Source organism: Neltuma alba, unplaced genomic scaffold, assembly GCF_004799145.2.
Source record: "Neltuma alba isolate B1F8T4 unplaced genomic scaffold, ASM479914v2 tig00010231_pilon, whole genome shotgun sequence".
In the NCBI taxonomy this organism is placed as follows: Eukaryota; Viridiplantae; Streptophyta; class Magnoliopsida; order Fabales; family Fabaceae; genus Neltuma; species Neltuma alba.
In genome coordinates, this window is record NW_021635163.1 from 360,036 (window position 1) to 374,368 (window position 14,333).

General features: G+C 31.5%; 1 protein-coding gene and 1 pseudogene across 1 annotated transcript; both read right to left on the bottom strand.

Moving 5' to 3' along the window:
* Positions 1-272: 272 nt before the first annotated feature.
* LOC114755100 (cytochrome P450 71D10-like) lies at positions 273-7,884 on the bottom strand (annotated as a pseudogene).
* A 3,569-nt stretch (positions 7,885-11,453) lies between these two features.
* Positions 11,454-12,082, bottom strand: LOC114755129 (cytochrome P450 71D10-like). Its single transcript, XM_028944003.1, has 2 exons — positions 12,062-12,082; positions 11,454-11,933 (listed from the first exon to the last, which is right to left on the bottom strand). The coding sequence occupies exons 1-2, from the start codon at positions 12,080-12,082 to the stop codon at positions 11,454-11,456; spliced, it is 501 nt and encodes a 166-aa protein (XP_028799836.1).
* Positions 12,083-14,333: the final 2,251 nt, after the last annotated feature.

Consider the following 14,333-nt stretch of genomic DNA (forward strand, 5'->3'; position numbering starts at 1 on the left):
ATTCTAAAAAAGTAATATTTAAAGAAAAACATAATCCACAAATAAATGAAATATTTATGTATAAATCACAAAAAAATCTAATAAAATAGAATTACTAAAATATAAATCTAACGAGCTATTATTTTTTAACTCAACATGGTATCATTTCAAACTAAGCAACGTAAGGGGGGGGGGGAAAAAGAATAAAGTCCAACACAATAAACTTGTACCCAATGCTCATGATCAGAGAACCAAAAGTCCAAAAGAGTAGTTTATTCATTTAATGGTGTGCCCTACCGACTTAATTGAGTTTTAACACCATGTGACAAGGACATATAGTACTAAGGAGAATAGCCGATGGGAATTACAATTAAATCCTTTTTCCTTCCTACTGAGGCCCCAAATAACTCATCCATGTCTAACTCCTCAGGCTTCATCCCGTTTGGAAGTTTCCAATTAAAATGGTAAAGCAAATTGGAAAGCAACACTCTAAAACAGGTATAGCAAATGTAATTCCAGGACATATTCTTCTTCCAGCACCAAACGGGATATACTCAAAATTTGAACCTTTGAAGTTGTAATCAACCATTGTATCAAGAAACCTCCTTGGTTCAAACATCTCTGGATCATTCCAATTCTTGGGATCTCTTGCAATGGCCCAAGCATTAACGATAATCTTTGTCTTGGGTGGTATCACATATCCATTAATTTCACAACTCTCATAGTTCTCTCTTGGAACCAACAATACTCCTGGTGGATGTAACCTCAGAGTTTCTTTGATGACAGCAGCTAAATATTTTAATTGGTGAAGTTCTGATTCATCTACATATCCTTTGCTTCCATAAACTCTTCTTACCTAATATAAAGCCAATAATAATTATCATACATAAGTCAAATCAATAATTTCAATTTTATAATCAATTTCAACGAACAAATAATGGCCTTTTTGTTGGAGATTAAAAATAAATAATTGATTTTCAACCTATTTTAGATTTTATGAAAAATTGACGTCACTTTTTGTTTGGTCATTATATGACTTACTGTTTTTTTATTCTGATTCATTTTCAAAATTCAAATCAAATAAAAGTGTTTTTAACCCTTAAATGTTTGGTCAGTGATTTTTTTTCAAAAAATCTAAAACAAGCAGCCCTAAATGACTTGGGGTGTAGTAAGAGTCATATTTAATACACACATAGTCAATGATTTTTTTAAAAAATGGGAGAATTACAATAAGGTTTTAAGAAAAAAAAATTACAAAACAAGTCTCAGAAATTATCATTTTCTACTTTGAAGTTTAGAACTTGTTGTTATAAGCTACTTAGGCTATTATTCAAACTTTTTAGTAATTTTTTTAGACTTAATTGTAATTCCCCTTCAAAAAAAAAAATAATCTAAAACGAGCACCCTTAAATGACCTGGGGTATAGTAAGAGTCATATTTAATACACAAACAAACAACACTTACTAAATTGTAATACAGTTATTTCAAAGTTTTTGTTGTGCCTATATACCTCCATTTGTGCCTCCTTCATAGCTTCTGGGTTTTTGAGCAATTCTGACATTGCCCAGTTTGTTGTAGTTGCTGTTGTTTCAGTTCCAGCAAATAAAACATCCTGAAAAAGGAAATCAAACAATTGATTAGAGAGATGTGTGCGTGCGTGTGTTTTGTGCATCAGATTAAAAATTTATAATATCTATGGGGGTAAAAGTGCACACGAACTAACTTTAAGAACTGCTTTAACGTTTTCGAAAGATAATGGGGTCTCAAAGTCATTGTCCTTTTGAATCCTGAGAAGAACATCAACGAGATCCTCCTCGTTCTCTCCATCATTGTTCCTGTTCTTTTCTATGTGGTCTCTGATGACATCATCAAACACTCTATCACCGTCTTTCTGCACTTTCATAATTCGAGCTCTCATCCCAGTGACAACACTAATAAATTTCAGCGAAGGATAAAAATCGGAAATTGACAAGCCAGAACATAGCTCTGTCACATGCTCCAGATTATATATGTAGGATATGTTCTACATTATCTGTTTTTTTGCCAAAGGCTGCTCTCGCCACTATAGAATTTGTGAGTGCGAAGATATTTCTACTAAGGTTTATGGCAGAACCTTCATGTTCAGAGATGTTCCTCAAAAGTGTCTATACCTCCTCTTCTCTTATTCTTCTAAAAATCTGAACCCTCTTCGGTGAGAAAAGCTCTAGCAGACAAATCTTTCGAAGCTGCCTCCAATAATTTCCATATGGGGAGAAGACAATATCTGTTCTATTGTAAGAAAAGACGTCAGTGGCAAGACTTTTTGGCCTATTTGCAAAGACCCGATCATGTGTCTTCAATATTTCTTTGGCATATTCAGGTGCAGACACTATGATATGAGAAACCTGTCCAAGTTGAAGATGCATGAAGGGCCCGTACTTGTTTGCAAGATTTGTGAGAGAACGATGAGGTAGGGAGCCAGTAAGTTGGTGTAGGTTTCCGATGAGAGGTAATTTCCATGGCCCTGGAGGTAGGGTTTTGGTGGGTTTCTTGGAAGAAGATAGCTTCCAGATTAGAAAGAAGAAGCAGGAGAAGGTGAAGATGATGGAATATAGGATCTTTATCTCCATATTGAAAGAATTTTAATTGAAGATAAGTGTGAGCTGAGTTTTGTTTCGTGAAATAATGCCTTTTATATGAGAAAATACTTCCCCCCTCCTTTTGGGCTGATGCAGATCATCATAATTTATACTAGCTCTCATTCTTCATATAAGGTCTAATTTACTAATTTCAAGAGATTAAAAAGGTTAAATAAATTACTTTAAAATATTATATTTTTTTGTTTTTCTCCAAACTAATTTACTCAACTTATAACAAATTTAAAGTATTATGCTTTCTTAATATAAGGTACAGTTTACTAATTTGAAAAGATTAATAAAGTTAAATAAATTACTTTAAAATACTATATTTATTATTTTTTTCAAACTAATTTACTCGGCTTATAAAAACTCTAAAGTATTATGTTTGTTGTTTTTCTTCAAACTAATTTGTTTAATTTATAAATTGCTATATAATCTAATCATACATATAACTATTTTAGACAGACCATATAACATATGATATAATTAAATAATTTTTGAACTGTTTTAATTTTTTTAAATTAGTCAACTATATTTTATCTATTAAGGACAGCAGGCAGTATTTACATAAAGAAGATAGACTTTATGATTTATCCCCTTTTTTTTTTAACGTAAATCTCACGCCGTTAATAAGTTGCTTTTCGGCAAGGTTTACCTATAATTTTATATTATTTTTACAATGTAAAATTCCACAAATGTCGTTATATCCTTTTATTATTGGTGCGAAATGTAATTTGTAATTAAGATATAGAACAACTTTATGAGGTGGTAAGCCAGCAAGATGGTGTAGGTTTCCGATAAGAAGTAACTTCCATGGCCCTATAGGTAGAGTTTTGGTGGGTTTCTTGGGAGAAGATAGGTTGCAGAGCGGAAAGAAGAAGCAGAAGAAGGGCAAGATGATGGAATATGAGATATGTATATATTTCCATGGTTGCATATGTATTAAAGCTGAAGGAATGATAAAGCCAATAAGAGCCAGGTTTTGGGTTGTCAAGTCATGCCTTCTGTATTCAATAATTGAGGCGTGATTTCTTTATTTTTGTTTTAATTTTATTGCATATTTATTGCCATTGACTTTCTGAGGCTAGCTACTAAAGAAAAAGATTTTTTTTTATATTTATATATGTTATGTCATATTCACAATGTACAATTCCACAAATGTCCACATCATTGTGTGCTGTGATTAGGTTTGTGGTTGAAATTCATGTGTTAGAAACTATAGCTTTGATGCAAAGACAAAATTCCATTAATTAATTGCATTTGTGTAGACGTGTCCAATTCTCATTAAGAAAGTATTTTAGTAGAAACCAAACCATAATTTTAAAAATAATTCTATAACATACGAAATACATATGTAAGAGGATTGAGTTTTGTCTCAACTTACATAAAAATACTATTTTTAAGTGATTTTAGGTATCTTAAACACCCTCTAAGCGGGGTGATGGAAGTTTTATCATTGTTGTCCAAAATATGATTGATGGTCCAGATTAAATATTTTTAATATGTAAATTGTTAATAATAAATTTATTTCTTAAAAGTGATAATTATAAAATTCCTTATTTAAAATTATTTATCTATTAAAAACAAACTTTTTTTATAAACAATTATCCATTATGCTAATTTAGTTTTATCTTAACTCAATTTATTAAAAAGTCTGTTGAAATAAAATTCACCTAACAACCATTAATCCAAGCAAACTAGTATAAATCTTGATGATTCAAGATTAATCTGAATGGGTCACATATTGAGGAGTATGCAATAATGCACTCCCAAGTCCCAAAACCAGCCTGCTGTTTCGAATATAAAAAGGGGAAAATTGTGGAACCCAGAGATGCCATTTTCATGTGACCAAGCAAAAGAAAAGTCCGCATTATTAGCATCAATGGAATTTTTAAAAAAAATATTCTTTTAATATAAAAATTAACATTATTAAAAGATAAAATGACTACGTAAAGAAATTCAAATTAGACTAAAAGACCAGACACATTCGAGCAATGATGCACAGAACCCGCCACACATAGAATATACCAAAGACAAATTGGAACATACTGATGGACACGGGAAAAAAAAACAAAAAAGGGCAAACTGATCAGTAGTTGAATATAACGGAAAGGACTAGCTTTTCACAAATATAACTAACTAAAATTTAAATTTCTGTTAAGAGAAATATCTGTATTTAGTACATGACATCATTTTCAATAAGATAATACTTGTACTTGGAAAAAAAAAACAACAAAAAAATGGTTTTGTACTAGTTAAGTTATGATGGTGGGCTTTTTCTATCCTATATGATGAGTATGTCGTGTTCCTAAGGGAAAATAAACCAAGAAGATGATTCAATCCATGAAAATAAAAAACAGAGGTTAGAGAATGGAGAACCATAGTTAAGTCGATCATAATTGTGTTCTTTAATCATCCTACCACATTAATTTCCTCAAAAAACAAAAACAAGTCATTCCTCATGAATCGGATTCTTCTAATTAAGTTCTTGTTTTGGCTTTCTTAATATGAAGACTCCCTATATACATTATTATTTTTGATGTTTCTATCTATAAAATTTGAGTACTTTCTTTGCAAACGTTGCTTGTGTACTTTGTATTATTCTAAAACACTAATTTGCTTCTCGCGACAAATTATTTAACTCATGAAGAGACTGATAACTTTTATAACATCAGAGTTGGGGTTTTGAGAAACTGTTTGTTTAAGTTCTAATTATTTTTTTTGTTCAATCAATTTAATGAAAAGTAGTATTGGAAGGACGTGGAGACCGTTTAATAATAAAAACAAGTACTCTACCGGCTTTTTATCTCTCGTCCTGCAGTTTTTAATGTATATGATTGCAGATCACATGAATTGTAACCTTTGACTAATAAATGTTCAATTCAAAATGATATTATTTTATTATTCATTTCTAGCATCCACAGCATAGATTCAAGGACATTTAAAAGTATTGAAAACACCATTCATTCAGATAATAATTAAACACATATATATAACCTATACATATTAAGGAGAATATCGAAAAGGAATTACACTTAAATCCTTTTTCCTTGCTACCACAGCACCAAATGACTCATCCATATCCAATCCCTCAGCTTTCATCTCCTTTGGAAGTTTCCAATCAAAGTGGTATAGCAAATTAGAAAGTAACAATTCCAAAATGGATGTAGCAAATGTAATTCCTGGGCATATTCTTCTTCCACCACCAAATGGAATGTACTCAAAGTTTGAACTTTTGAAGTTGTAATCATCCATTGTTTGGAAAAACCTCTTTGGTTCAAATCTCTCTGGTTCGTTCCAAATCTTGGGATCTCTTCCAATAGCCCAACTATTAATGATAATCTTTGTTTTCGGAGATATCACGTATCCATTAATTTCACAACTTTCACTGTTCTCTCTTGGAATCAATACTACTGGTGGATGTAGCCTTAGAGTTTCTTTGATGACAGCACTTAAATATTTTAATTGGTGAAGTTCTGATTCATCCACGTATCCTTTGCTTCCATAGACTATTCTTACCTAACATGCAAAGGCACTAATAATTACTAGATGCAACTCGACTCAGTAAATTCAAATTTATAATCAATATCAGTAAAAAAAAAAAAATAGTCCATTTTTTGGATTTAAAAAATTTATTTTCAATCTATTTTGAGATTTTGTTGAAAAATTGACATTATTTAAGGTTTGGCTATAATCATGTATAATGATTTATTTTTTTTAATTCTAGCTAATTTTAAAATTAAAAAAAAATCAAATTTCCCAATACCGTTCCCCGCAGAAAATATCAATGATTTTTTTGGAAAAAAAAAATCTAAGAAGAACAGCCCTAAATGATGAGTTATAATAAAAGTCATCAAGCCCTATTCATACACGCACATACGCAACTTGCAAAATTGTGATACACTTTCAAAGTTCTTGTTGTGCCTATACCTCCGTTTGTGCCTCTTTCATAGCCTCTGGGTCTCTGAGCAATTCGGACATGGTCCAGTTTATTGTAGTTGCTGTTGTTTCGGTTCCAGCGAAAAAAACATCCTAAAGAGGGAATTCAAACAATTGATTAGAGTTTTGGGTATCAGATTACAAATTGTATACTTCCTCCGGTCTTTAATATAAAAGTTGGTTTGACTTTTAATTTGGTCCTAAATAAGATCACAATTTACTTTATCTCTCATGTTTATATATTTTTCTCAAGTTAATCCTTGTAATAGTTACAAATACTATATGTTTCATCAAATGACACATGATTAGTAAAGGTATTTAGGAAAAACAACATACATTTATTATAAATAATTAACTCAACTAGTTTTTCTGATGTACTCAAATTAGTTAACTAGTTTTTATTTTAGAAATAGTAACATTTATGGGTAAAGTGCTCACAAACTAACCTTAAGAACTGCTTTAATGTTTTCAAGAGATAACGGTATCTCAAAGTCATTATCCTTTTGAATCCTCAGGAGAACATCAACTAGATCCTGCTCTGCTTCTCCAACATTATTTTTTTCCTTTTCTTCGTGGTCTCCGATGATGTCATCGAACACTTTATCTCCATCTTTGTGCAACTTCATCATTCGAGCTCTCGTCCCAGTGATGACACTGATAAATTTCAGCGAAGGATAGAAATCGAAAATTGATAATGCAGAGCTTAACTTTGTCACCTGCTCTAAATTTTGCAAGACATGTTCTACATTCTTTGTCTTTTTGCCAAGGGCCACTCTTGCCACTATATAATTCGTGAGTTCCAACATTTTTTTACTGAGGTTCATGACAGAACCTTCATGTTCAGAGATGTTCCTCACCAGCGTCGATGCCTCTTCTTCCCTTATTCTTCTAAAAGCTTGAACCCTCTTTGATGAGAAAAGTTCCAAAACACAAATCTTTCGAAGTTGCCTCCAGTAGTTTCCATAGGGGGAAACGGCAATATCTGTGCTATTGTAAGAAAAGATATCACTGGCAAGATTTTTGGGCCTATTTGCAAAGATCTGATCATGTGTCTTCATTATTTCTTTGGCATATTCTGGTGAAGACACTATGATATGAGAAACCTGTCCAAGTTGAAGATGCATGAAGGGCCCGTACTTGTTTGCAAGATTTGTGAGAGAACGATGAGGTAGTGAGCTAGCAAGTTGGTGGAGGTTTCCGATGAGAGGTAATTTCCATGGCCCTGGAAGTAGGGTTTTGGTCGGTTTCTTGGAAGAAGAAGACAGCTTGCAGATCAGAAAGAAGAAGCAAAAGAAGGTGAAGATGATGGAATATGGGATCTGTATCTCCATATTGAAAGAATTGTTAATTAAAGCTAAGTGTTAGGTTTTGCATTGTGAAATAATGCCTTTTATATAACAAAACACCTTTCCCCCCCTCCTTCGTCATAATTTATACTACTTTCAATCTTAAATAAAACCCAGTTTATTAATTTTAAAAAATTAAAAAAATCAAATAAATTACTTTAAAATATTATATTTATTTTTTTCAAACTAACTTGCTAAGCTTATAAATATTAACATATGGTAGCAATTAAGTAATTTTTTTTAAATTTTTTATTTTTTTCAAATTAGTCAAATAAATTTTATATTAAGGATTGAAGAAGATAGTAAGATTTTATGATTTATCCTTTTTTTTTTTCGTTTTAACGTACATCTCACGTTACTGATAGCTTGCTTTACAGCAAGGTTTACCTATAACTTTATATTATACCATTTTTTCGATGTGAAATTCCACAAATGTCTTTATATCCTTTTACGGTTAGCGTGCATTGTGATTTGTAAGTAAAATAAAGATCAGCTTTATGATTCTTTCCTTTATGTTTGTTTTGACGCAAATTTCACGCCATTGACTAGCTGCAGTTTAAACAAAGTTTGTTGATAATTTTAAATTATCTTATTCATTACTTATGGGGTGTTAGATGAAAATCAAACCACAGTTTTAAAAATAATTTTATGGCATAAGAAATAATTAATTCACTACAAAAATTTCGACTTTCAGCGGTGACAAATGTCGCCACTGAAAAGCTTCAACGACGACATTTTGTCGCCACCAAGTCGTTGCCGTAGCGGCTATGGCTGAAAGTTGCAGTTACAGCAGCGACAATAATAAGTCGCCGCCATAACTATCACTTTTGGCGGTGACACACTTGTCGCGGTAGAAAGGCCCGACTTTCAGCGGCAACAAGAATTGTCGCTGCTGAAAGTCATATTTTCAGCGGTGACTTCCTTTGTCACCATTGAAAGTGGTTCCTGAAAGTCCAGATTTTTGTAGTATAAATATGTAAAAAAAATTTTATCTCGACTTTTATAAAAGCTTTTTTTTTAAATGCTTTTTGTCCAAACTGAACACTCACTTAGTCAATAATGTGGCTGCCATAGTAAGTGTAATCAAAAGCTGTCACGGGCTGTGAAAAAATTATATCAAAATGCTTAAATTAATTGATCTGTCGTTTTATGTGGCTTCTAAATTATAAACCACAAGTTCAAAGTAATTGTAGACATTGGTGATTACGCAGGTCCCTTTTAAATATAAAGACTAAAGTATATATTTAGTCTTTTAACTTTATACAAGGTTTCAATTTGGTCCTTTAACTTTAAAATTAAAAGCTTATATTTGGTCTTTTAACTCTAAAATCATTAGGCTTCAATGATATTTTTTTGTAATAATCATGAATATTTTGAAAATTAAACTTAATATGTTAACATTTGAGAATATTTTATCAACATTTCATATATATTTCATCATTTTTTTAAAAAAAAATTTGAAGTCAAAGAACTAAAAGTATACTTTTTAAAGTTAAGGGACCAAACTGAAACCTTGTACAAAATTATAGGAACAAATGTATCCTTTAGCCAAATATAAATAAAAATTCAAGTTAAAGGTTTTTGTCCTTGAACTATAGAATGTATTATGAGAAGCACTGGTTATTTTAAAGTATTTATTATAGCAATATCACCTCTCGAATATCAAAATCGTTCGGATTGTGTTTTTTGACCAACGAATATTGACGTCGATCATTTTTTTTTGGTCAAAAATATTGACGTCGATCATTAACTCTGAATTAACTTTGAGTTAAAGACCATTTTAATTTGCTCTTAAAATATTCATGAAAGAGTATGTTCGAATTCTTGAAAAGGTGCTTACATTTAGTGCAATACCTTTAATATGATTATACTAATAGAAGGATAGTTATAGGTAGAAAATAACATCATAAAAGAGTAACTCACATACAAAAGTTTAATAATGTAGATGGTATCTCTATTTTTTAAAATCAAAACATGTGTGGCTTCGTATTTAAGCTGCCACATGTTTTGCCAATCAGGCATTCATTAATAATAAAAAAATCTATTAATCTAGATGAACGATCAATTAGAAATATTGTCACAAGTTATACACACACACACACACACACATATTCATATATATATATATATATTTATATCTTGACTTATTAATTAGGAACTCATTTGTCATAAGGAGATCTGTCAGCTTTCACTAATACCCAACGTTAGCACGTGATGCACATGTTTTAGTTAAAAAATATAAAAAATGAATTTCATTTGGTTTGTCAACAAATGCTTCGTCGTAAGAAAAAGAAAAAGAATTGCTAACTCACGCTAACCATGAATTATATTAATGTCGTTGTTACGTGCTATACATGTGTCTATCTTAACTAGTTTAGTTATAGTATTAATTATTCATATAAATACTTTAGGGATAAGTTTCGGTAAAAAAAAAATACCAATTATTGATTTAAATACTTTAGGGATAAGATAAACTTTTTCATACAAAATCAATAATACGTAAGCAACGAACATCAATATCTATTAGTCAAAGACTAACATTGAGACGATTCTAACATTTGAAAAACAATATATTACTCCAATGAATTAATATACAGTTTTGGATAACTAGTATTACTCACAAGATGTTATAGAAGAAAATAGGTTTATAACTAAATATTTCAGACAGATTCATTAATTAAAATATTATCTCCAATCCTTAATATAAAAGCTAGGTGGGGATTAAATTTGATCGTAAATATAAGATTCAATCCATTTTATCTTTTAAATTTATATTTTTTTCAACATATCCTTATTGAATGTAAAAAGCTTCAACCAAGGAGTAGTCCCAATACACATGATTAAAGATAATAAGTTAGAGAAGTCAAAATACATTTATTACAAATAATCAATTTAACTAATTTTTTAATATGCTCAAATTAGTTATCTAATTATTATATTAAGCACGGAAGCTACTTTCAGACACTTTAGCCCCGCAAGCATGTGGCACCTGTTTCATTTTACCATTCTTAATTAATTCCTCAAACGATTTGTCTGTTTAATAATGAAATTATTAATAGTCGAGTGCGTCATCCAATTAAAATAGACACGAATAAGGATCAGAATTTGTCATCCATAAAAGAGAGTCGATTGATTCAATTAAAAAAAGTCAAGTCATCATGATGCTAGATATATATCCTTCCAGTCCTATTTATTCTTTTGGGGATAAAGAACATATAGTCTAACTCATATTGGTTTGTAGTGGAAATTCTTGTCTTAGAAATTATGAGTTAAATTCGATGCGAAAATACAAAATTGACAAGCCACTATTATACTCTCTCAGAAGGAGAGATTTTTATGAGAAATAAATGAGAGTCTTTTAAGATTTATTGTACTTCTCTCTTTTACGAATAAATGATGAAAAAAAGCACTTAATTGATACTTTTTCACAAAATAAATGTTCAAATCAAAACGATTTTTTATTCATTCCTCGCTCCCACAACATAGATCAATGATATCTGAAACTTCCAACTATCATTCAAGTAACAAACACGTAAACTCAAGGGTAATAGCGAATAGGAACTAATTCAGATTACTTTTCCTTCTTATCACAGCACCAAATGACATCCATGTCCAATTCCTCAAGCCTCATCCCCTTTGGTAGCTTCCAATCAAAATGATAAAGTAAATTGGAAAGTAATAACTCTAAAACAGGCGTAACAAATGTGGGCGCTGGACAGATTCTTCTCTCAGCACCAAATGGAATATACTCAAAATGTGAACCTTTGAAGTTGTAATCAACCATTGTATCAAGAAAGCTCATTGGTTCAAACATCTCTGGATCATTCCAATTCTTGGGATCTCTTGCAACGGCCCAACCGTTAATGATAATTTTTGTCTTAGGAGGTATCACATATCCATTGATTTCACAACTCTCACTATTCTCTCTTGGAACCAACAATGCCACCGGTAAATGGAGCCTTAAGGTTTCTTTGACGACAGCACTCACATATTTTAATTGGTGTAGTTCTGATTCATCTACATATTCTCTGTCTCCATAGACTCTTCTTACCTATTACAAAGCTAATAATAACTCTCATGTTTAAGTCAGCTCAATAATATTTATAAATTAATATAAATAAATAACACAACCCACAAAATTATTATACAAAACATTCAAAACTCTAGTTTTAGTTATACCTCTTCTTGTGCCTCTTTCATAGCCTTTGGCTTTTTGAGCAATTCTGACATTGCCCAATCTGTTGTAGTTGCCTCTGTTTCAGTTCCAGCAAAGAAAACATCCTGAAAAGGAAGGAATTCACACAATTGATTTGAGGAACGTATGTGTGCATATGTGCGTTATATTTTGTGTATCAAATTACAAACTATGTAGCATTTAATATTGCTCACCCAAAAAAAGAAGAGCAACATTTAATATAATAAAAGACTAACTTTAAGAATAGCTTTAATGTTGTCTAGAGATAGATAAGGGGATCTCCAAGTCATCATCCATTTGAATTCTGAGAAGAACATCAACTAGATCCTCCTCTGCCTCTCCAACATTATTTATTTTCTTTTCTTTGTGGTCTTTGATGATTTCATTAAACACTTTATCTCCACCATCGTGCAGCTTTATAATTCGAGCTCTCATCCCAGTGATGATACTAAGAAATTTCAGCGAAGGATAGAAATCAGAAATGGATAACCCAGAGCTTGCCTTTTGTCCTTGTTCTGTAATTTGTAGGATTTGTTCTACATTCTTTGTCTTCTTTCCAAAGACCATTCTAGCAACTATGGAATTCGTGAGTTCTAAGATTTTTTGGCTGAGGTTGATGACAGAGCCTTCATGGTCAGAGATGTTTCTTACCAGTGCTGATACCTCCTCTTCCCTAATCCTTCTAAACGATTGAACCTTTTTTGCTGAGAAAAGCTCTAAGTTACAAATCTTTCGAAGTTGCCTCCAATAGTTTCCATATGGGGAAAAGATGATGTCCGTGCTATTATAGGTCAAGATATCAGTAGCAAGATTTTTGGGCCTATTTGAAAGATCTGATCATGGGTCTTCATTATTTCTTTGGCATATTCTGGTGAAGACACTATGATATGAGAAACCTGTCCAAGTTGAAGGTGCATGAAGGGCCCATACCTGTTTGCAAGATTTGTGAGAGAACGATGAGGTAGTGAGCCAGCAAGTTGATGGAGGTTTCCGATGAGAGGAAATTTCCATGGCCCTGGAGGTAGGTTTTTGGTGGGTTTCTTGGAAGAAGATAGCTCGTTAATTACAAAGAAGAAGCAGAAGAAGGTGAAGAAGATGATGGAATATGGGATCTGTATCTCCATGGTTGCATATGTATTGAAAGAATGTTAATGTCAGGTTATGCTTTTTTGTACTCAGTAATTGAGGTGTGAATTCTCAGAGAGATAGGCTTTATGATCTCTCGTTTTTTATTTAGCTATTGGTAAGGCAGCGATCTCAAAGGTCTAGAATGACAGAGATTTCTCCTTTATTTAATGTTTTAGCGTATATTTATAGATGCCATTGACCTATCAAGGTTTAATTAAACAAGATTTTTTTTATAATTATATATTATTATATCATTTCACAATGTAAATTTGCACAAATATAATGTCCTCATCGTGTGGTGTGATTGGGTTTGGGTCAGTTTGGAATGGTTTATAAATAGATTTTTAATCATAATTTATGAAATATAAGTTAAGCATACGAGAGAAATTTTATTTCGACTTACATAAAACATACTTATAAGTAGATATAAATGTGATTCTAAATAGTTCCCTTGTCGTTGAGATATTTCGATGTTTGAAATTATAGCTTCCATGCAAAGACAAAATTAGGTTTTAGGCCTAGTGCTCTGCTTTGGATATAAAAGGGGAAAAAGGTGGAATCTACAATTAATATTATTAAAAGTAAAAGATAAAAAGATTACATAAGGAAATTTAGGTTGCACTAAAAGACTAGACCAAATTGGGCCATAATGCACACATTACACAGTACACAGTACATATAGAAAACACCAAACACACACAGGACCCAATGAACAGTGAAAACTCAGGTCTCATTTGGTATGAAATATTGAAAATGAGGGGTATGGACTGATATTGTAATTGGAAAAAATCATTAAAATAATATTTAGTTTGAGTAATTACTTGTTATATGGGATTAGGCAAACCCATAGAAGTGAGATTGGGAAATACCACTTCCCCCACGGTATTCTCTAATCCTATATATATGAGTTTGGCTAATCTTATATAACAAGCAATCCATTATGCTAAACACTCTTTTAATAGATTTTCTCAATTCTAATCTCAATCTTTATTCTTAATTTTTAATGCTTTCTATCAAATGGGATCTCAGAGAAAGCAAACTCCAAGCACGAGTAGGCAGGCACTAGGCACAAAAAGAAAGAGCACATCGAACGAGCCCAAATATGATTTTGAGAAAATAACAAAAAAT